This window comes from Nycticebus coucang, chromosome 10 (genome assembly GCF_027406575.1).
Source record: "Nycticebus coucang isolate mNycCou1 chromosome 10, mNycCou1.pri, whole genome shotgun sequence".
Lineage (NCBI taxonomy): Eukaryota > Metazoa > Chordata > Mammalia > Primates > Lorisidae > Nycticebus > Nycticebus coucang.
In genome coordinates this window covers 123,026,115-123,046,988 of record NC_069789.1, presented here as the reverse complement: position 1 = coordinate 123,046,988, position 20,874 = coordinate 123,026,115, and the positions used below count along the sequence as shown (strand labels likewise).

The 20,874-nt window shown below is 49.1% G+C and overlaps 2 protein-coding genes across 6 annotated transcripts; one reads left to right on the top strand and one right to left on the bottom strand.

Annotated features, from left to right (window-relative positions):
• Positions 1 to 224: 224 nt before the first annotated feature.
• ACTMAP (actin maturation protease) lies at positions 225 to 6,157 on the bottom strand. 4 transcript variants are annotated; one of them, XM_053605768.1, is made up of 7 exons: positions 5,934 to 6,157; positions 5,045 to 5,628; positions 2,992 to 3,060; positions 2,499 to 2,623; positions 2,033 to 2,162; positions 1,871 to 1,941; positions 225 to 1,062 (listed from the first exon to the last, which is right to left on the bottom strand). In XM_053605768.1, exons 2-7 carry the CDS (start codon positions 5,359 to 5,361, stop codon positions 725 to 727), a joined length of 1,050 nt encoding a protein of 349 aa, XP_053461743.1. In that variant the 5' UTR covers positions 5,362 to 5,628; positions 5,934 to 6,157; the 3' UTR covers positions 225 to 724. The 4 variants fall into 4 exon arrangements, with proteins under 4 accessions (XP_053461743.1, XP_053461742.1, XP_053461744.1 ...); XM_053605769.1 differs by having other exon boundaries at positions 231 to 1,062; positions 5,045 to 5,172; XM_053605767.1 differs by having other exon boundaries at positions 5,045 to 6,157.
• Positions 6,158 to 6,438: 281 nt separating this feature from the next.
• Positions 6,439 to 19,069, top strand: SNRPA (small nuclear ribonucleoprotein polypeptide A). 2 transcript variants are annotated; one of them, XM_053606517.1, is made up of 7 exons: positions 6,439 to 6,561; positions 7,031 to 7,125; positions 10,583 to 10,755; positions 13,488 to 13,667; positions 15,817 to 15,990; positions 17,233 to 17,321; positions 18,690 to 19,069. In XM_053606517.1, exons 2-7 carry the CDS (start codon positions 7,053 to 7,055, stop codon positions 18,847 to 18,849), a joined length of 849 nt encoding a protein of 282 aa, XP_053462492.1. In that variant the 5' UTR covers positions 6,439 to 6,561; positions 7,031 to 7,052; the 3' UTR covers positions 18,850 to 19,069. The 2 variants fall into 2 exon arrangements, with proteins under 2 accessions (XP_053462492.1, XP_053462491.1); XM_053606516.1 differs by lacking the exon at positions 6,439 to 6,561 and having other exon boundaries at positions 6,799 to 7,125.
• Positions 19,070 to 20,874: the final 1,805 nt, after the last annotated feature.

Sequence of the window (20,874 nt, the reverse complement as noted above, 5' to 3'; positions counted from 1 at the left end):
TCCCAGCTACTTGGGAGGCCGAGGCAACAGGACCACTTGAGCCTAAGAGTTTGAGGTTATTGTGAGCTGTGACGCCACGGCACTCTACTGAGGGCAACAAAGTGAGACTCTGTCTCTAAAAAAAAATAGTAATAAAATAAAAAATCTGAGAAGACACAAGGTTGGGGAGGGGTGCCTGGTCAGGCCAAGGGAAATCTTGCCTGAGCAAGTGACACCTGAGCCAAGATGAAGACAGAGTGATCTTTAAGAGGGTTGGGGTGAGGCTGAGGGTAGGGACCCAGCAAGGCTGGCAGGCAGACAGTGAGGAAGACCAGCCAAGGCTAAAGAGAGGTGCGCTGAGGCCAGCTCAATCCCTGTCCTGTGAGCAGACTGGGGAGCAGCAGAGCATCCAGGCAGGTGGCTCCTGCAGATGGCTAGTAAGGTGACTGTGGTTCAGAAGAGGAGGTTCCCAGTGAGAAACAGATAGATGTAACAATTAGGTTAGGGGGACAAGTTGTAGGGTCTGAGTTGTTGTCTTTCCTTGGAGAGAGGGATCAGTGGGTGCTTAGTATTGGAGGGGATGGAATGGGCAGTTGAGACAATGCCCAGGTTTCCGACAGGATGGATGAGGCTGATCCTGATGAAGAATCACTGGGCTGGAGTCCCTCTGAGACCCAGTCCAAACCTGTGGGTTGCTGCATAGTGGGAGAAGCTGGAACATTCTTCAAATGGTGACAGAGCCAGGCTAGTGGTTGGAGTCCCGTGGTCTGAGCAGCAGTGCCTGGCCACAGAGGCCAGCCCTCACCCCGCCAGCAGGCACCACGTACGTCTGACCATTGGTGGCCCGTGAGGGTGAGAAGTCTGTCAGCTGCAGATTGCTATCCCGGACTTGGTTGTAGTCCCACAGCTGGTAGTGCCAACTCTTCCCCTGCTTGGAAAGAAGGTAGACAGCGCCTTCGGACCCTTCCTCTGGTAGGGATGGTGGCTGGCAGGGTATGCCAGGCACTGGGTGGAACAGGCCTGGCAGCTCAGGGTCTTCAGTGTAGCCATGGCTTGGGACACCCTGTACACCCAGCAAGACCCCTAGGGAAGAGAAGGAGGGAGTGAGTGGCAGGTGACTGAGCTGTGACTAGGTGCTGAGACCAATGAACGCTACCCCTCCCAGACCTCTGAGGGTGGAGGGAGGGGCTGTCTCTATCCCAGAGTTACAGAGAAGTTAGCAGAAGCCAGCAAGCACACAGCTAGGCTGGGATTTGAACCCAGACCTTTGGGCATTTTGAGTCCTGCACCTCTGGCCTGTTAGCATGGGGGGCAGAGAGGTAGCATTAACAGAGCACATGCTGTCACCTAGCCACCCCCAGCTGCCTAGGGAACAAGAGGCTCTGAGAGGAGCTCTAAAGGCCACACAGTAAAGCCTATACCTGGGCCTCCTCATGTGAACAAATGTGACAACCTTTCAGGTGGGAAGAATGGTGACGACATTGCTGATATGCTTGTGGAGACAATGTCACATGCCAAGCACTGATCTGAGACTTTTGCATGGTCTGCCCAGAAGACTGCCTTGTGAGGTGAGTACTACTGTCACCTTTGATTTCCAGATGGGGAAATGGAGTCCCAAAGAGGTGAAGAAACTTGCCCAGAGTCATAGAGCCTGGGAGTGGCTGGGCTGGGCCTGGAGCCCTGACTGCCTGATGCTAAAGTCTGTGCTCTGAGCTTCTGTTTGTGTAAACCCAGCTGGCAGACACCTGAAGTACCTGCTATCTGCCAAGTCCTGTGGTGAGAACCTCATGGAAATGAGGATGGTTCAGCTCTGATCCCTGCCTTGAGAATGCAAAGGCTGGCTGGGGAGACCCGGAATGAGGGGTACAGGGACAAAGAAAATAGGACTCACCTGCACTCACTGCCCAGTGGGCCTTGTGTCCCTGCCTCTGACATGGCTCGTGGTTGAAGTCCTCATCGTAGCTGGTGCTGGTATTAAGGCCGAAACGGTGGCACGGCCCTGGGACCCACCCTTTACCATCCCTGTCCCACCCTCTCTTGGGCCTTGGGATACGGGATGAGCAGGGGATGTCCAGTGACAAGGTGCTGCAGGACAAGGTCTCTGTTGGGACTGCCCAGGCCACCACAGAGCAGCTTGGTTTGGCAGCCCAGTACCTCCTGGGCCAGTCTGCCCATGTTGGCCACTGTAGGGTGAGAATACACAGAGGGCGTGCTCTATGCCCAACATTACGCCAAAGGCCTGCCAGGGATTGACATCTCCGACTGTCACCATGACCACCTTGGTACAGAGAGGGCTTGACCATGCCCACATTGAGGAGATGGCAGAGCTGGATTTGGAACCCAGGTATCTGGCTTGAGTCTACCTCAAATCCAGTCTGTTCTATAGAGTAGGGTAAAGGGCCCAGAGAAGGGAATGAGATTCCCTCATGTGCCTGCCAGCACCCCACCCGGCCTCTCTGGCCCCTCCTAGTGAAGGGCTAACAGAGCACTTTGCACAAGACCCTTCTCCACCCACTCACCAGAAAACATTTCTCCTTGGGCTGTGTAGCCTCTCTCCAGGGCCACCTGCACAAGTCTTTCAAGGGGGATGCCGTTGGGGGGCAACAGGAGAGTGCCTGCCATCCACAAGGCCACCAGTCCACATCTGGAGACAGGCAGACCCAGACTTTCAACCCTTAAGTCATAGACTCCCCCTTACCCTGAAGCTGGAGTGGGAGACCAAACTCCCCTTCATGGGAGAGGGCTCCAAAAGCCTGAGCCCAGGGCTAAAGTGCTGGTGGAGGGGTAGGGAGATGTCACCCGGGCTTCCTGGGAGTAAGTGCCAGAGTGGAATTAGAGAGAATGACGTTGTTCACACTGTTCACTTGCTGTTTGCTACGGCTGTACCCAGGAGCCTGACGTGAAAAATTCTCCCCTTCCCTCCCTCCATCTCCTCCCAAGCTGCCCAGGATGAACCCATTCCCTGCATCCTCCCAGCAAGGGAGGTTGGGGGTCCCACATCAGGGCACACACTGAGGGCCTTCTTGGATGAGAGACGGCAGGTCGGCACAGAAGAGGATCCACTGCAGGTCACTCCGGAACCTGAAGAAGAGCCATAGTTGGGTCGCAGGGAACTAGATCCAGGAGTCCCCCCTCGGGGTCTGACTAGGAGCAGGGTATCCAGGCCTGGCTGTCCTAAGGATAGAGAGCTGCTCCCAGCTCAGTGACTTCGCCTCCCTGAGTCTCAGTTTCCTCATCTGGTCAGTGGGAATCATCCTGCTGCCTGCCTGCTCCCTGCTCTGTTACTGAAGGGTGAAGAGCAAACAGATGTGCAGACTTTGCAATGGGGAATCAGAAAAGCTTATCTGAGGAAATTTCTCAAATGAGTATCTCCATACCCAAAGTCTTCCTGTCATCTTTTTTTTCTCATGTCTGCTTCTCAGGCTGTTAAACACAGTAAAAATCTCTTAACTCATCCTTGAGTAAAACCCGGAAACACACATATAGCTTTAGATATCACCTTGATGATAAATCTTTGCACCCTGGGAAGGTCACCTAGACAGTTTTGGTGATCCCTATCCTACAGGCCTCAGAACGGATTGTGTTAATTATTCCTTTTTTTTTTTTTTTTTGTAGAGACAGAGTCTCACTGTACAGCCCTCGGGTAGAGTGCCATGGCATCACACGGCTCACAGCAACCTCTTAACTCTTGGGCTTACGTGATTCTCTTGCCTCAGCCTCCCAAGCAGCTGGGACTACAGGCGCCCGCCACAACGCCCGGCTATTTTTTGGTTGCAGTTTGGCTGGGGCTGGGTTTGAACCCGCCACCCTCGGCATATGGGGCTGGCGCCCTACTCACTGAGCCACAGGCGCCGCCGTGTTAATTAATAATTAACAATTAATATTATTAATAATTAATAATCCTATTCCAAGGCTAGACAGAGGGCAAGGCTGCAGGGAGGACCCAGAGCTCTTGGTTCCCAGTTTAGGGCACTTTCTTGACAAAAGGAGATGGTAGCACAGAACTGCAGTTAAAGAGTGCAGAACCCTGCTTCCAGAGTTCAAACTAGATTTTTCCCTTTCTTTTCACTGTGGCTAAGCACTTTATAAGCCTCAGTTTTCTTATAGAGAAAATGAGATGATAATAATTCTACCTTAGGGGGTTGCTGAGAGGATTCAATAAATTAATACTTAAGAACACTTAAAACAGTCCTTGACATATGCTAGGCATGCAATAATGGTGATTCTTCTTTGCACTAAATTTGCCTCACCTTGGTCAGGACATTTAAAATAGATTGTAAATGTGTCTGGAGTGTGTGGAGTTTCATTGTGAGTCTGGGCACGTCACTTCTCCCTTTTCCCTTCAGCCAGGCAAACATTAAACCTCATCCCCATGGCCCGAGTGGGGGTCTACAAACCTTCCCTCCTTCTTGGGTCCCTGGATACTCCAGCTTCCTCCTGAGCCTGTGGACTCCTGTCTCATGACTGCCCCTTCCCACAAATAGCATTCCTCCCTGTGCGAAGCTCTTCCATGCCTCCCCAGTGCCCTGAGGACAGCCCCCTACTGCTTTCACGTGACCCAACAAGTACTCTGTGAGCTGGTTCTTGCCCACCTCTGCAGCCCTATCTTTGTCACTTTCTCATGTTAAGGAAATATTTACAGTTCCTTAAATACAGCATGTCTTCATTTCACTCTGTGCCTCCATGAAAGCTGTTTATGCTCATCTCACATCCCTTACCTGACTTGTTCAACAGTATTCAGGCTCCTCCTCCTCCAAAAAGCCCCCGAGACTGATCAGGATAGCCCTCTGGGTTCTGTCAGGACAGTCCTGTCTACCCCTGGCTGTCACCATCTGGTGGGGTGGCGGAGGATATGCTTCCCTAACTGGACCAGGCACTTCTGAGGACAAGCCCTCTTCACTGCTAGAGGCATAACACCACTGAAGAGGGCTAGCCAGGGGACTGAAGCAGTCAGCCCGTTTGACCTTCAGCAAACTATAAAACTCCAAGAGATGGCTTTGGGTGATCTGGGGAGAGGTGAATGGGTGAACCCCTAGGTGGGTAGGGTGGGGCATGGAGACTCTACCAGTCCTTGTGCAGCTTCAGAAGCCTCTTCACGTCTTCTCTGCCCCTGGGGACTGGGCCAGCCTTTTCCAAAGCCTCCTTCAGGAGCTGGCTCTTCTCCACACCGAAGACATGAGGGGGAGCAGCCCCCTTAGGAGCAGGTGGAGGCAGTGTTGGGGGTGGTGGGGGAATAGGGGATTGGAGACTACAGGAAGGGGGTGAAAAAGCTGAGTCTGGAGGACTGGGGGGTAGGGGAGGAGGTGGGAAGATGGGGGGTAGGGGTGCAGAGGCTCCTGGAGGAGGGATTGCTGGTTTTAGGGGAGAGTATGGAGAAGTCATTTTGAGGTCTACAGGAGGGACTGAAGGGGTGAGAATGGGAAGGGCAAGGATCCTTCAAAAGGGCTTGGCTTCAGGGATGAAGATTTTAAAGGTTTTAGATCTGAGCTCCAGAATTTGGGTGTTAAGCAATGGGTCTGAAAGAACCAAGGCTAAAATTTGAAACCATGGACTCAGAGAATGGGACTCACTCAAGTCAGGTAGGAACTGAGGATTAACGGAATGGGTCCTTAAATCTGGAACCACAGCTGTGGTACGGGCCTGGGGTACCTTGGGATGTTAAGGGACGGACATTTAGAAGGACTCACTATGAGTTAACCTATTCTCTGAGACTAGATTTGGAAACTCATGGGTCAACTTCAGGATATGAAAAGCAGGAGTCAAGGGTCTAAACTTTAGGCCTGTTAACCTTAACCCGTGGGTCATGACCCACAGGAACTGTATTAAAGGGTTGGGGCATTAGGAAGGTTGAGAACCACTGGAAGGGACTTTGGGGCCCAAAACTAAATATTTAGGGAACTTAGGTCTTGTACCCCTTCACATCCCAGGCCCGAATATGGAAACTTTGAGCTGACCTTTGAGTCAGAGGTGAAGAGGTCAAAAATGACACCAGTCAGGGAAAACGGCCTAGTTGTGGAGAAGGTCCTGACATCACAGAGCAACAGGAAAAGTCTGTGGTTTGAAGACTCTAAGATCGGAGGCCGGACGAAGCCACAGTAAGAGCTAGAAAAGAGAAAAAAGCGTAAGGAAATAAAACGCGGATCACTCTCCCGCAAAATGGCGGCCCCCACACACCGCCTTTCGCAAGTCACGTGGTAGCACTCCCAGCAGGTGCCCACCCCACTTGGCGATCACGTGACAGAATGCTAGACGCGGAGAAAAAGAGTGGTTTCCAAAGAACTGCCTCCGGAAGAGACTGTTAGAACCGATTGGCAAGAAACTCTTGACCTTCACTGATTGGTCCGTAGGCCCGGCGTGGAAGGGTTTTCAGGGGGTGGGGCGGGGTTTTCTGCCTCGGCGGGAGCCCAACTGTCGTTTTGATTGGTCAATCTGAGCCCAGGGACGAGATTTACTCTGATTGGTCAAGTTACTGATTTTCCGCACCGGGATTGGCTTACGGAAAGGCAAAGGTGGGGCTAAGAAAGAAAGCTTCGTGGTCTGATATCCGGAACGCGGCTACTTGTGTGGACTGAAGTTCTGTTGGTAAGTGGCTTCGGGTATAGGCGAGCGTGGGCGCCAGACAAGTGGTGCGCTGGACGTCTGGGTCTTCCCGCGCTTCTTCTGGGAAACCTCGCGGCGCTAGACCAAGGGGCCCAAAACCCGTCTCTCTTTCCTTACCTGGCTCTTACATCCGGGTTTTTAATCTAGGGCGGCCCTTTAGGCGTGTGGGCCAATGGGAGACGCCATTTAGGACGCTCCGCCTTCTGGACCGCGTAGAGCATCCCCGGGCTCGTAGTAGACCTCTCGAGATTTCCCTCAGCACGCGCGCGGCCAGGGGAAGCGGAGTCCTGCGCGCGCTTTGTTACCCTGGCGGTTCCTCCATTCTGTCCCGCGCTCTCATCTTACCAGACTTCCTCTGGGAGGGAAGATCTCTGAGAAGCCCTTTAAGCGAGCGTTGAGGCAAAGAATTTGGAGAAACCCGGGACTAAAGTCACCTTTATCCTTTTTTAAGCCCTACCTCGGCACCTCACTCCATGGCGGTTCCCGAGGCCCGCCCCAACCACACTATTTATATCAACAACCTCAATGAGAAGATCAAGAAGGATGGTGAGTTCTGTTCTCAACATTCCCCTAGTTCATCTTACGTTCTGCCCTTTTAACTTCGTCACTTTTGCTCATTCGTGAAGGTTTCCCCTCACAGGATCCCTTCTCCAGTTGGCCTTCCCCATCCTCCTCTTACCTCAGGTGGCTGCTCCCGACTGACAACAGGCCATGGCATTCTCCGTCAGGCCCTGATCTCTGGGCTATCGTGGGGTCTCTCTATCCACGTAGTGGCCTGTGAGCTCTGTGAGAGTAGGGGCTGGGACGTTTCTGGTTATTAGTGTTCTTAGTGACCAGCCCACAGTGAAAATGTACAGTAATAATGATGACTTAACACTCTGTATCATGAGCTGATGCATATACTTCTATATAAGTCTGAATTATATTTAATTCTCACAAGAAGCCTGTAGGAAGAGGCTGGGTGCAGTGGCTCATGTATGTAATCCCAGCGTTCTGGGGTGCCTTGACTACTCCCTTGAGACCAGCCTGCCAAGAGTGAAACTCCCTCTCTACTAAAAATAGAAAAATACTAGCTGGGCATGGTGGGGGCACCTGTAGTCCCAGCTCCTCAGGAGACTCAGACAAGAAGATTGCTTGAACCCAAGAGTTTGAGGTTTCTGTGAGCTGTGATGATACCATGGTATCTACCCAGGGCGACAGAGTGAGACTGTCTCAAAGAAAAAAAAAAAAGCCTGTGGGAAGAACCTGTTGTGATTCCTATTTCTCAGGAAATTGAGACTCAAGGTGATGTGACTTGCCCAGAGTCACATAGCAAGGAAAATGGTTGATGCCCCTTGTATGGAATCCTGCTTAACAACTGAATTTTTTAAACTCAGAAAGACTTTACCACTTATTTGAGTAATTCTCACCTTTGTTGAACCTCATTTTCTGTATCTGAAAACTGGGCAAAATCTTCTCTGCATGGATCTTGTTGGGGCGGTTAATTATTGAAACTTCTGCGCAGGGCTTTTTATGGTAGTGGGCATTTTTTAAGGGCTGGATAAATAATTATCTTTTTGATTATCAAAAGGAAATTATCAGGAGAACTAAAAGAGCTTGCTGGGATTAAGGTCACATTTACCAATAAAGTTGCTGTTGAAAAAAACAAAATCAGGAATGTAAATTTTACATAGAATTTTAGAGTGTGGTACCTGGCCAGTACTGGGCAGTGCTAGGGGAGCACTGGTGACGGAGAACCTTGGTTCTGCAGGACACTGTCAGCCCAGAGTAGTCAGGGCCATGATAGCACAGGCAGAGTGCTAGAAAGACAGGGATTCATTTAGCTTCATGGAAAAGAAGACAGGAAAGTCACATAGAGGAAGCAGTATGTATGTTACAGTGAGGGTGACGAGTGTTCCTAACTTGGGCCATCTTGGTCTTCAGATCAAAAGAACCCACCCAGAGCATTCTGGACATTACAAGTAGTTTTGTGGGCCTATGAATCATGGAGAAGCTTCCAGTGAGCAGTGCTCTGATGGCTCGTGGCTGTGAGGCATTAGACTTTGTTCTGGGAGTGTTGGGGAGCCAGGCTGCTCCCTGTCCTGATTGCATGTCTTGTAGAATATCTTCCCAGCTGTGGAGGGTGAACTCGAATGGGCAAGAGGGGAGGCTGGAGAGGAAGGAGAGGCCCAGAGTCCAGTGAAAGGACTGAGGTCTGAACAAGGTTTGTGGGGATGGAGCTTGGAGAGGAAAGTTGGAAATGTCACCACCAGAAAAATTTTGGGGGAATTGCTTCAAAACACCTTTGGCCCCTGTTCCCATCTCCTACTCCAACATATACACACACCTTCTCTTCTTTCCTCTTCTAGTATCTCTTTCACCAAGCAACTTTAGCTTCGGCTCAGCTATCTTGTGTGCTTAAAATATTGGTACTCTCTTCTAGATGGCGAGAGGGGTCCTTGTTTAACTTCAATCCCACCTGCTGTCAAGTGAGACTGATTGTGAGTGGTGGTGCTGGGTTCAGATGGATTTGTGTCATATGGTCCCAGCTCTGAAATGTCCTTCCCCTCACTCTCAGGATACTTGCCCTGGAGGGTGAGGAATCCTCTGAGAACCTGTTTCCATCTTGGTAAAATCTGGGCAGTCATAGTTATCACCTCATGGGGTTCTTGTGAAGATTTAGGGATGTTATTTTCATAAATTGGATCTAAAAGTCTCTTAAAGCACTTTCATAAAGCACTTTATGGTGTCTTTAGTGGTAAATGTTTGTGGAGACATTTGTGTGCTGGGGTCTGCACTAGGCATGAAAATGCTGCAGTAAACAAATGGGGCAGGTTTACAGCTCTTGAGGAGAGACAAGTAAACATATCGTGTCAGGAGGTAGAAAATGCCATGAAGGAAAAGCAAGTAGGGTAAGGGGATCTTTGGGACATGTGCACGTGATGGTCAGAGAAGGCCTTTCTGAGGTACCAGCATGTGTGCTGAGACCTGGGTTACTAGGCGGCAGCTATGTAAATACCAAGGTGAGGAAGGATGTTTCAGGTAGAAGGAGCAGTCAGTGCCAACACCCTGGGGCAGGATTGATGTGTTGGGCCTGGAGACTCAGGTGTGCAGTAAGAGTGTAGGCAGAGATGAGTCTGCCAAGGTCATATTACACAGGCCTGTGTCAAGGTGCTGGCGGCTGTAAAAAGAGGTGTCCATTAATTGTTTACTATGTTACAGGTGTCATTCTGAGCCCTTTGCACATATGTACTCATTTCCTTTTATAGCAGCTCTGGGTAGATACTGTTACTGCCTTTTTTTTTTTTTTTTTTTGCAGTTTTTGGCCGGAGCCAGGTTTGAACCCACGACCTCTGGTATATGGGGTTGGCGCCCTACGCCTTGAGCCACAGGTGCCACCCTTGTTACTGTCTTCATCTCACAGAAGAGCATACTTGGCAACTTGAATGGTTCTTAGCAGCTGTTACTGCTAGGTCTTTCTTTCTTTTTTTTTTTGAGATGGAAAGACATCTCAGTCTGTCATCCTTAGTAGAGTGCTATGGCATCACAGCTCACAGCAACCTCAAACCCCTGGGCTCAAGAAATTCTTTTGCCTCAGCCTCCCAAGTAGCTGGGACCACAGGCGCCTGCCACAACGCTATTTTTTAGAGATGGGGTCTCACTCTGGCTCAGGCTGATCTCAAACCTGTGAACTCTGGCAATCCACCCACCTCAGCCTCCCAAGTGCTGGGATTATAGGCGTGAGCCACCATACCCAGCCTGAAGTCTTGCTCTTGCTCAGGCTGATCTCAAACTCCTGAGCTCAGATGACCCACCTGCCTCAGTCTCCCATAGTGCTAGGATTACAGTTGTGAGCCGCTGCGTCTGAGAGGACACTGATCCACACCTTTCTGGATGCTGTCAGTTTGGCTGATGGCCTCCCATCTGGGCTCACTTCCTCTGGAATGAAGTGTTCAGGGTGTTCAAATCTCAAGACATGATGCCAAGGTCTTTGGTCACCTGTGGGTCTTTTTCTCCACTGCAGAGCTGAAGAAGTCCCTTTATGCCATCTTCTCCCAGTTTGGCCAGATCCTGGATATCTTGGTATCACGAAGCCTGAAGATGAGGGGCCAGGCCTTTGTTATCTTCAAGGAGGTCAGCAGTGCCACCAATGCCCTTCGCTCCATGCAGGGTTTCCCATTTTATGACAAGCCCATGGTGAGCATTGTGGGTATGGAACTTGTGTGTGTGCAAAATGCTAGAGGAGACTGAGTAGGCCTGCTTGGAGGAGTGGGGTGTAGGGGTCCAGTCATGAAGTGTGGTGCATCAGACTCCCGGGGGAGGGGGTAGGCCAGGACCAGGGCAGGCGCCTGTTACACATTTAAGAGGCCAAGGGGACTGGATTCTTTGGAAGGTGAAAGAAGTGGCTTAAAGTCCTTGCAAATCACTAGCAGGCATTTTGGTTGTTTATGTGATTCTTTTCCCTTTATTCCCCCAGTCAGTTTTTGAGTTTTACCTGATTGAAATATGTCTTCCTGAGCCAACTCCCTTAGCGAGGTGACAGCAAGTCTCAGTGTGTGCAGGACACCTCCATGTGAAGGCAGGTCATGTAAGGGTGCAGTGGGCCCCAGGGACAGCTGGGCCACCTGTTACCTCCATCTAAAGAGGACAGAACGTTGGGCGGCGCCTATGGCTCAGACGGTAAGGCGCCAGCCCCATGTACCGAGGGTGGCGGGTTCAAACCCGGCCCCGGCCAAATTGCAACCAAAAAATAGCCGGGCGTTGTGGTGGGCGCCTGTGGTCCCAGCTACTCGGGAGGCTGAGGCAAGAGAATCACTTAAGCCCAGGAGTTGGAGGTTGCTGTGAGCTGTGTGAGGCCACGGCACTCTACCAAGGGCCATAAAGTGAGACTCTGTCTCTACAAAAAAAAAAAAAAAGATACTCCCAGGGGGGATAAAAAAAAAAAAAAAAAGAGGACGGAACGTTGACTTCAACTTGGCACCTGTGGATATACAAGCCTAAGGTTGCCACATCTTCCATTTGACTTTCTGGGGCATCTTAGGAATTAGCTTTTGAGGTGCCATAACCATAAGTTTTTCTGTGTTGCCTTCTCCCTTGCTTTTTCACCGACGTTGTTGCTTGGGTGAAGTGCTCAGATATGTCAGAATTTTGTCAGAAAGTCCTGTCGACTCTACTTTCAAAATATATCTACCAGCTGCTTGCTTCTCCCTGGTCCAGCCACCACTCTTTACAGTACCATGGCTTTGGCCTGCTTCCATACTGCAGCCATAGTATGTCCTTGTGAGATATGAGTGAGAGCACCTCACTCCCCTGTTCACCACACTTCAGGGCTCCCTCAGGAATAGACAGAGTCCTCAGCAGAATCACCTGTTGTCTCTGTGACTTCCTTCTTATCATATTCACTTCTTTGGTGTTTTGTGAATGTGCTGTGCAGAAGCCTTAGCTCTTCACATGGGTGTTCCCTTTGTTAGAAGGCTCTTTCACCAGATGTCCCTGTGGCCTACTTCCTCCCTCTTTGTGTCTGCACAAATGTTACCTCAGTAAGCCTTTTGTAGTCACCCTGTCTGAAATATTCACTTCTTCTTAACATTTCACACCCCTTTCTCAACTCATTTTTAAGTCTTTTTTAACATACCTTCCCCCACTGCATAAGCTCCACAAGGGCAGGCACTTTTGTCTGGTTTGCTTATTGCTATATTCCCAGACCTAAGATTGAGGCCTGGTATCTAGAAGGTTCTCCATAAATGGCTAGGTGAGATTTAGCCTAGAAGACTAGATCCCTGTGCATGGTGCTCCTGTTCTAGCATTGTCTCCTTAAACCTTAGACCTGCTGTTTAGGGCAGTCCCAAACTCCTTTAAAAATGTTAACAACGGCTCTTCTCCATTGTGGTGAGTGTGAGTACTCTCGTTTGTCGCCATGTCCTCTCATAAAACTTTCAGAATCAAACGGTTTTTGGCCAAGAAACAAAAACAAAATCGTCCCATTTCCCAGTGGATTCAAATGAAAACCAGTAATAAAATCAGGTTCAACTCGAAGAGGAGACACTGAAGAAGAACCAAGCTGGGTCTGTAAGAAATTGCACATGAGACAGCATGTACTTATGCTGTATTACAGTCACTATCATCATCTTACCATATCAAGCTGAAAATGTCATCAGTTGGACATTTGCCACACTTCATTGGGAAAATGAGTTTTCTCTTCGTTTATGTGCTATTCCCTAATAAGCTGGTGCAGTAATAAATATGTGAGACCTTGTGTTTGGAAAAAAGAAAATGTTAACAACTGGCCAGGCATGGTGGCTCACACCTATAACCCCATTGCTTTGGGGGAATGGAGATGAGAGGATCACTTGAGGCCAGGAGTTCAAGACCAGCCTGGGCAACATAGCAAGACCCTATGTCTATAAAAAAAATCAGCCAAAGGTGGCACCTGTGACTCAAAGGAGTAGGGAGCCGACCCCATATACCGGTGGTGGTGGGTTCAAACCTGGCCCCGGCCAAAAACTGCAAAAAAAAAAAAAAAAAAATATCCGCCAAACATGGTGGCCTGTGCCTAGAGTCTCAACTACTCAGGAGGGTGAGACAGGAGGATTGCTTGAAGGAGTTTAGGGGTACAGAGAGCTATGGTTGCACCATTGCACACCAGTACCGCAGCACAAGATCCTGTCTCAAGGAAAAAAAATGTACCAGTAGCCTGTCTACTGAGTGCTTACTATGTGTCAAGTACTGTTCCAAGCATTTTAATTCATTGAGTCCTCACAGCACTCCTTAGAAGTGGGAAACACCATAATCCTCATTTTACAGATGAGGAAGTTGAGAACAAGTAATTTCTGTGTTTTTCAGTGAGCTCCTGGTAAGGTTTGGTTTTGAACCTAGGTAGTTTGGCTCTGAAGTTCACTCTCTTAACGCTTCTGCTCTCTGCTTGGCAGCGCATCCAGTATGCCAAGACTGACTCAGATATCATTGCCAAGATGAAGGGCACCTTTGTGGAACGGGACCGCAAGAGGGAGAAGAGGAAGCCCAAGAGCCAGGAGACCCCATCTGCCAAGAAGGCTGTGCAGGGTGGGGCAGCTGCTCCCGTGGTGGGGGCTGTCCAGGGGCCTGTCCCGGTAAGCCAGGGCCCAGAGACCCTACTTCTTGCTACCAGGCCTTCCTCAGCCATGTGGCTTGGTTTGGGGGCTTGGAGATTCAGACTCTTTCCCATTTCCTACCTGTCTTGTTATCTTTTGGTTAGATTGATAACTACCTGTTTCCCCGAAAATAAGACATCCTCCGAAAATAAGACCTACTTACAGGAAAGATAAAACGTCCCCTGAAAATAAGACCTAGCGCATCGGGTGGCATCTGTGGCTCAAGGAGTAGGGCGCCGGTCCCATATGCCAGAGGTGGCGGGTTCAAACCCAGCCCCGGCCAAAGATCCCAAAAAAAAAAAAAAAAAAAAAAAAAGACCTAGTGCATCTTTGGGAGCACACCTTAAAATAAGACACTGTCTTATTTTCGGGGAAGCAGGGTATATGATGGTATTGCCCCTTGAAATACCCATTCCTGTTTGTCTGTTTCTTCAGGGCTTTCTGTCTCCATGTCTGTCTCTTGCTTTCTCTTTCTCTTTTTTTCATTTGTGTCTTTAAGTTAGTGGCTGTGTAGAAAACCTACAAGAATGTAGTAACCAACTCTTTAAATAAACTTAGTTTAGAAAAAGCCCTGGATGTAAGGTCAATATTGAAAAAAATCAGTTCTATTTTTGTATACTAGTAAGAAACAAGTAGACTTCACATTGAAAAGTAGCACTGAGGAATAAATCCAAAATATATACACAGCTGCTCCACTGAGCTTACAGAACATTGCTGGGAGAAATTGGAGTCCTCAGCAATGGATGGGGAAGACTCAATATTGCTAAGAGGTCAGTTATCTCCACATTTATTCCAAGATCCAATTTGGAATTTTGGTAGCTGCTGACTGGCTGTTTTGTTTCTAAATGTCTGTAGAATAGCAAGGTGAAGGCAGACAAGAGAAATAAAACTAGGGGACCTGTGCAATTGGGAGTGGAGGTTTAAAGCTCTATTGATAGGGGTGATAGGCTGTTGGGAAGGGTGGGAAGATGGACTCAGGAGATGGGATAAAGAAGCTAGAAACAGCTGCATATAATGGTTACTTTGTGTGATGAAGGCACCACTGAAGTTCAATGAAGAAAGGACTTTTTCCTGTAGTTACATGATGCTGGGCAGCTGGATGCCTGTAAGGGAAGAATTAGTCCTACTTCATACAATACACAAAAACGAACTTGAGGTGAATCACAAACTTTGAATGTGACAGCTTAACACAGTAAAGGTTCGAGGAAAAAAACAAAACAGGAAAAAGTCTTCATGACCTTGATGAGGGCAAAAAAAGTGGAAACATCCTGTTTTCCAAACAGGATACAAAAAGTGCTAGGTACAAAAGGAGAGAGGGATGGACTAGACCCAAGCGTCTGGTCCCTGAGCCTCCTTGTCTCTCTGGCTCTCCCGAGTCTCATGGCTGCCTGGGTCATGCTGTATTTGGTGCCACTCATGTATTCTCTGGAATCAGTGCTGGGGTCCTGGGCTCCTATCTGGTTTCCCCTTGTTACCACTCCTCTCCTGTGTGCCTGGGCTCCTGTCTGGTTTCCCCTTGTTACCACTCCTCTCCTGTGTGCCTAACTTTCTGTCCACTGTTGACTCTTTGGATTGTGATTCCAGCCCTTGCTGTGCTGTGTGCCATTGGGCTGTTTTCCTTCTTTCGATTGCTGTTACCCATTTCTTTCTGCACCTGCCATGACCATCCCTTTCCATATCTGTCCTCTAGTCTTTTTTTCTCCCTAGGTCAGTGAGTCTCTTTCTTGGGTTTTTGTGTTTTTACTTAAAATTTATTTTCAGAAGGAAAAGTATAGCATGCTCATTAGAGCATATATTTCCACCCTTTCGAAGTAACAGTTGTTGACATTTTGGTTTTTTCCCCCCTAAGTCATTTTTGTTGTTGTTGTTGTTCATGTATCTATAAGCAAATTTGGGTCATACTTTAATTTTATATATTTTTTTCTTTCTGACTTAATGCCCCTTTAACTTTGGGTCTGTTTTACTCCATCTGGCTCTCTCTGGGTACCTTTTTAACCTCTGAGTCAGTCTGTGTTTCTCATCCCTTGGGTCTCCTATGATGGCATTTTCTCCTCTGCGTCCCATGGACACTGGAACTATGCCCTCTCCCACCTGCCAGGAAGTTAGCCTGCTCTCCCTCTCTCCACAGGGCATGCCTCCGATGACACAGGCACCCCGCATCATGCACCACATGCCAGGCCAGCCGCCCTACATGCCGCCCCCTGGCATGATCCCGCCGCCAGGCCTTGCACCTGGCCAGATCCCACCAGGGGCCATGCCCCCACAGCAGCTTATGCCTGGGCAGATGCCACCTGCCCAGCCTGTAAGTGTCTACTTCCTCTGTAGTCTCACGTAATGTGAATATAAGACTAAGGTGGGCGGTGCCCGTAGCGTAGTGGGTAGGGCGCCGGCCACATACACCAAGGCTGGTAGGTTTCAACTTGGCCTGGGCCAGCTAAACAATGACAACTGCAACCAAAAAAGAGCTGGGTGTTGGCAGTGCCTTTGGCTCAGTGAGCAGGGCGCCGGCCCCATATGCCGAGGGTGGCGGGTTCAAGCCCAGCCCCGGCCAAACTGCAACGGAAAGATAGCTGGGCGTTGTGGCGCGTGCCTGTAGTCCCAGCTGCTCGGGAGGCTGAGGCAAGAGAATCGCATAAGCCCAAGAGTTAGAGGTTGCTGTGAGCCGTGTGACGCCACGGCACTACCCGAGGGCGGTACAGTGAGACTCTGTCTCTACAAAAAAAAAAAAAAAATAGCTGGGTGTTGTAGCAGGTGCCTGTAGTCCCAGCTGCTTGGGAGGCTGAGGCAAGAGAATCACTTAAGCCCAAGAGTTTGAGGTTGCTGTGAGCTGTAACACCATGGTACTCTACTGAGGGCAACGTAGTGAGACTCTGTCTAAAAAAAAAAAGAGACTAAGTCCGGACACAGTGTCTCATGCCTGTAATGTTAACACTTTGAGAGGCTGAGGCAGTAGGATCAGTTGAGGCCAGGAGTTTGAGACCAGCCTGAGCAGCACAGTGAGACCTCGTCTCTACAAAAAATAAAAAGCTGGGCATGGTGGTACATACCTGTAGCACCAGCTACTTGGGAGACTGAGGCAGGATGGTTCCTAGAACCCAGGAATTTGCAATTGCAGTGAGCTATGATGATACCAGCTAATTGTAGGATCAGAGTTCCCTGAATGATGAGGACATAGCAGTGTGGTTGGGGCCCTGGCGCAGACAGGAACTGGCATGTTTGTTGGAGGATCTGGAAGGTTAGTGTAGGCTGTAGCAGGTAGTCACCACCTAAATTCCTTCTTCAAATAAGCTAAGTGCCTGTTTATGTCCCAGGTTGTATTCTGCGCTCTAGGTATGTGGTAGTGACTAAAATAGAAAAATCTCTGCTGCCTTGTGACCTATAGTCTGTAGGGACAAACGTGGGGGGTAGACAGTCACTAGCATATGGTGCGTTAGGTGAATGCCATTCAAGCAGGGTAAGGGATGAGGAGCAGGGGGTGGCCCAGAGGATTCCCTTGCCAGACTCAAGATTCCAATGCTCATGGGCTCCCATCCTTTCCTGGCAGCTTTCTGAGAATCCACCGAATCACATCTTGTTCCTCACCAACCTGCCAGAGGAGACCAACGAACTCATGCTGTCCATGCTTTTCAACCAGTAAGTGGGGCCTGTGGCTGAGTGCTGGCTGGACAACTAGGAGAGAGCACCATGAGAATGGGGCTCAGAATTCTGTTGGTGGAGTCCTGAGCCAGCTCTGGCTTTGCAGAAAGGCACCAGTGACTGAAGATGTGGAAGTGAAAGGCTGAGGCTGGGTCTGTGGGCATTGTAGTGGTGGTGAGGCTGGAGGGGTCATGCTGGTCATGGTATCCTGGTTTTTGTCAGTCTTTCTGGAGGGTGGAAAGAATCCAGGCTCTAAGCTTCATTTTTTTCAGGCTCTGAAATAGAGAAATACAGTTCAAGGTTTGTTACATTGAGTCATCATTGAACACCAGTTAGACTGCAAAAATCAACATGTAAAATGGCAGTGGGAGGTGGGCACATACGAACATCATGGTGTTTGTGGTGGGGTATCGGAGGCAGTCTGGAAGAAGGGATATATAAGAATAGTAATGGACAAAAGGATACATGAGGATGCATGCCTAATGGAAAAGATAGTAAGGAATGAGAAGAAGGAAATTAGAGAAGCAACATGTCTTAAAGTGAAGGTAATGGTTATTTCTGGGTGGAGGGTGGGTTATGATTGGAGGACACAGAGGAACTGCAGTATATTGTTTATTGATACAGGTTGTGGTTGCATGGCTGTTCGTATTAACATTTTTCATGAAAGCCAGCACAGTGGCATGTGCTGTGCAGGTATTCTCACCTCCTTGGGAGGTTGTGGTGGGAGGATCACTCGAACCTAAGATTTCAAGTCTAGCATGGGCAACACAGCAAGACCCTATCTCTTCAAAAAAATTTTCATCAGGCTGGGTGCAGTGGCTCACACCTATAGTCCAAGCACTTGGGAGGCCAAGGTGGGTGGATTGCCTAAGCTCATGAGTTTGAGACCAGTCTGAGCTAAGTAAGGGTGAGACCCGGTCTCTAAAAAATAGCTCGGTGTTGTGGTGGGTACCTATAGTCCCACCTACTTGGGAGGCTGAGACAAGAGAATCACTTAAGCCCAAGAGTTTGAGGTTGCTGTGAGCTGTGATGGCACAGCACTCTACTGAGGGCAACAAAGTGAGTGACTCTGTCTCAAAAAAAAAAAAAATTTTTTTTTCCCCCCCCATTAAATAGCATGTTTACCGCAGGGTTTTTCTCTGTCAGTACCTCACGCTAACCAGTAGTGCCACTGGAGCACTTACCGTAGGGTTTTTCAACTTAGCACTATAGACAGTGTGGGCCAGATAAATTCTGTTACGGAAGAACTGTCCTGTGTGTTATAGGAGGATGTTTAGAATCATGCCTAGCCTCAATCCACTAGATGCCAGAATATTAGAAGGAGATGCTGCCTGGGTCCATGAGGTCTGTTATTTCTTCTTTCAGGTTCCCTGGCTTCAAGGAGGTCCGTCTGGTCCCAGGACGGCATGACATTGCCTTTGTGGAGTTTGACAATGAGGTGCAGGCAGGGGCAGCTCGTGATGCCCTTCAAGGCTTTAAGATCACCCAGAACAACGCCATGAAGATCTCCTTTGCCAAGAAGTAGCACCTTGCCCCCATGCCTGCCCCTGCCCCTGTTCTGGGGCCACCCCTTACCCCCTTGGCTCAGCCCCCTGAAGGTAAGTCCCCCCTCGGGGGCCTTCTTGGAGCCGTGTGTGAGTGAGTGGTCGCCACACAGCATTGTACCCAGAGTCTGTCCCCAGACATTGCACCTGGTGCTGTTAGGGTGGAATTAAAGTGTTTTTTTGAGGTTTGGTTTTTCACAACCATTTGTCTGTCTTATTTTCTTGCCCTCTGTAGTTCCCTTAATATTAGCATATCCTGGGTTTTTGGATTTCTTGGCATTTTGGAGTTTGCAACCTTGGGAAAACAAAGGATAGCATAGGAATATTGTCCAAACTTACTGCTTTGGCAGTTTTCTATATTGTCTCAATTGGCATTCAGGACAGTAAATGGAAACCCAGAGCTGCCATGGGTAGGCAGGCTCTATCACACAAGGATGCCACATTCAACAGTTTCTAATAAGTGACAAGAATGTTAAGGAAGGCTCGGCGCCTGTGGCTCAAGCGGCTAAGGCGCCAGCCATGTACACCTGAGCTGATGGGTTTGAATCCAGCCCAGGCCCGCCAAACAACAATGACGGCTGCAACCAAAAAAATAGCCAGACATTGTGGCAGGCTCCTGTAGTCCCAGCTACTTGGGAGGTGAAGGCAGGAGACTTGCTTGAGCCCAGGAGTTGGAGGTTGCTGTGAGCTGTGACACCACCACACTCTACCAGGGTGACAGCTTGAGGCTCTGTCTCAAAAAAAAAAAAAAAAAACAATGTTAAGGAAAAAATATTTCTTTACCTTTCTCTAATCTGCACAAAGTTGCCATTTGTCATAGCAACAGCCCACAGAAACCACTCTAGGTACTTTAGCCAGAAAGGGATTTAATACTGTATAAGGGTCATTACAAAAGTTTTGCAATGCACAAAAATGAAAAAATCCATATGGCCAGAAATAGATGAAGCCCTTCCGACAACACTGACAAACTCAAGCAAGTTGATACTTGCATGAGTTAGAAAGGATGCTGCCAACTGTATTTCCTGGAAGTGAAATAATGTACCATAGTCTGTATCAAAACTTTCATAGTGACCTATGAAATCATTGGGAAGGTGGTAGGAATGGCAGTCTAGGTTGGAGACATGAGTTCAAGTTTGCGGTCCCCGACTGAGCTCCAGTCTGGAATTCAGGATGATGCTATTGTTGGTATAGGGGTGTGGCCACCTCAAACACAGCTGATCTGCTTGGTGGTCAGCTACCAGCAAGACACTTTGGGCAGGTTCCTGACCCAAATTCCCCTGCAGTGCCCTAGATGTAAGGGAGCATAGGAGATATAGTTTCTGGACAGGCAGCCATGTACCCAGCTACAGATAAGAAGGGCTGGGCGGCACCTGTGGCTCAAAGGGGTAGGGCGCCAGCCCCATATGCCTGAGGTGGTGGGTTCAAACCCAGCTCTGGCCAAAAACTGCAAAAAAAAAAAAGCTACAGATAAGGAGATTGGGCTGGGCATAGTGGCTCATCCCTGTACTTTTAACACTCTGGGAGGCTGAGGTGGGTGCATTGCTTGAGCTTAGGAGTTTTGAGACCAGTCTCTACTAAAAATAGAAAAATTAGTGGGATGTCTTGGCAGGTGCCTGTAGTCCCAACTACTTGGGAAGTCAAGGCAAGAGTATTGCTTGGGCCCAAGAGTTTGAAGTTGCGGTGAGCTATGATGGTGCCACAACATTCTACCCAGGGTGACAGTGAGACGGAAAACCAAGAATTTTAAGACACCAACAGTAGAGCATTAAACCAAGTGTGGAGCCCCGTGCAACTGCACAGTGAAGTGCCCACTAAACCAGCTCTGTTTGACTTGGGAGCTTAGCAGGAGCCTGGACAGGCAGAGGAGAGTGGGGGTGAGGTATTATTTCCCCAGCTCTTCCTGCTGCAGTGCCATGGGCTGGCTGCCATGAGACTCTGTCTCAAAAAAATGGGGTGGGAGGGGGATTGAATAGGAGGGATACTCCTTAGCAGTCTGTCACACATGT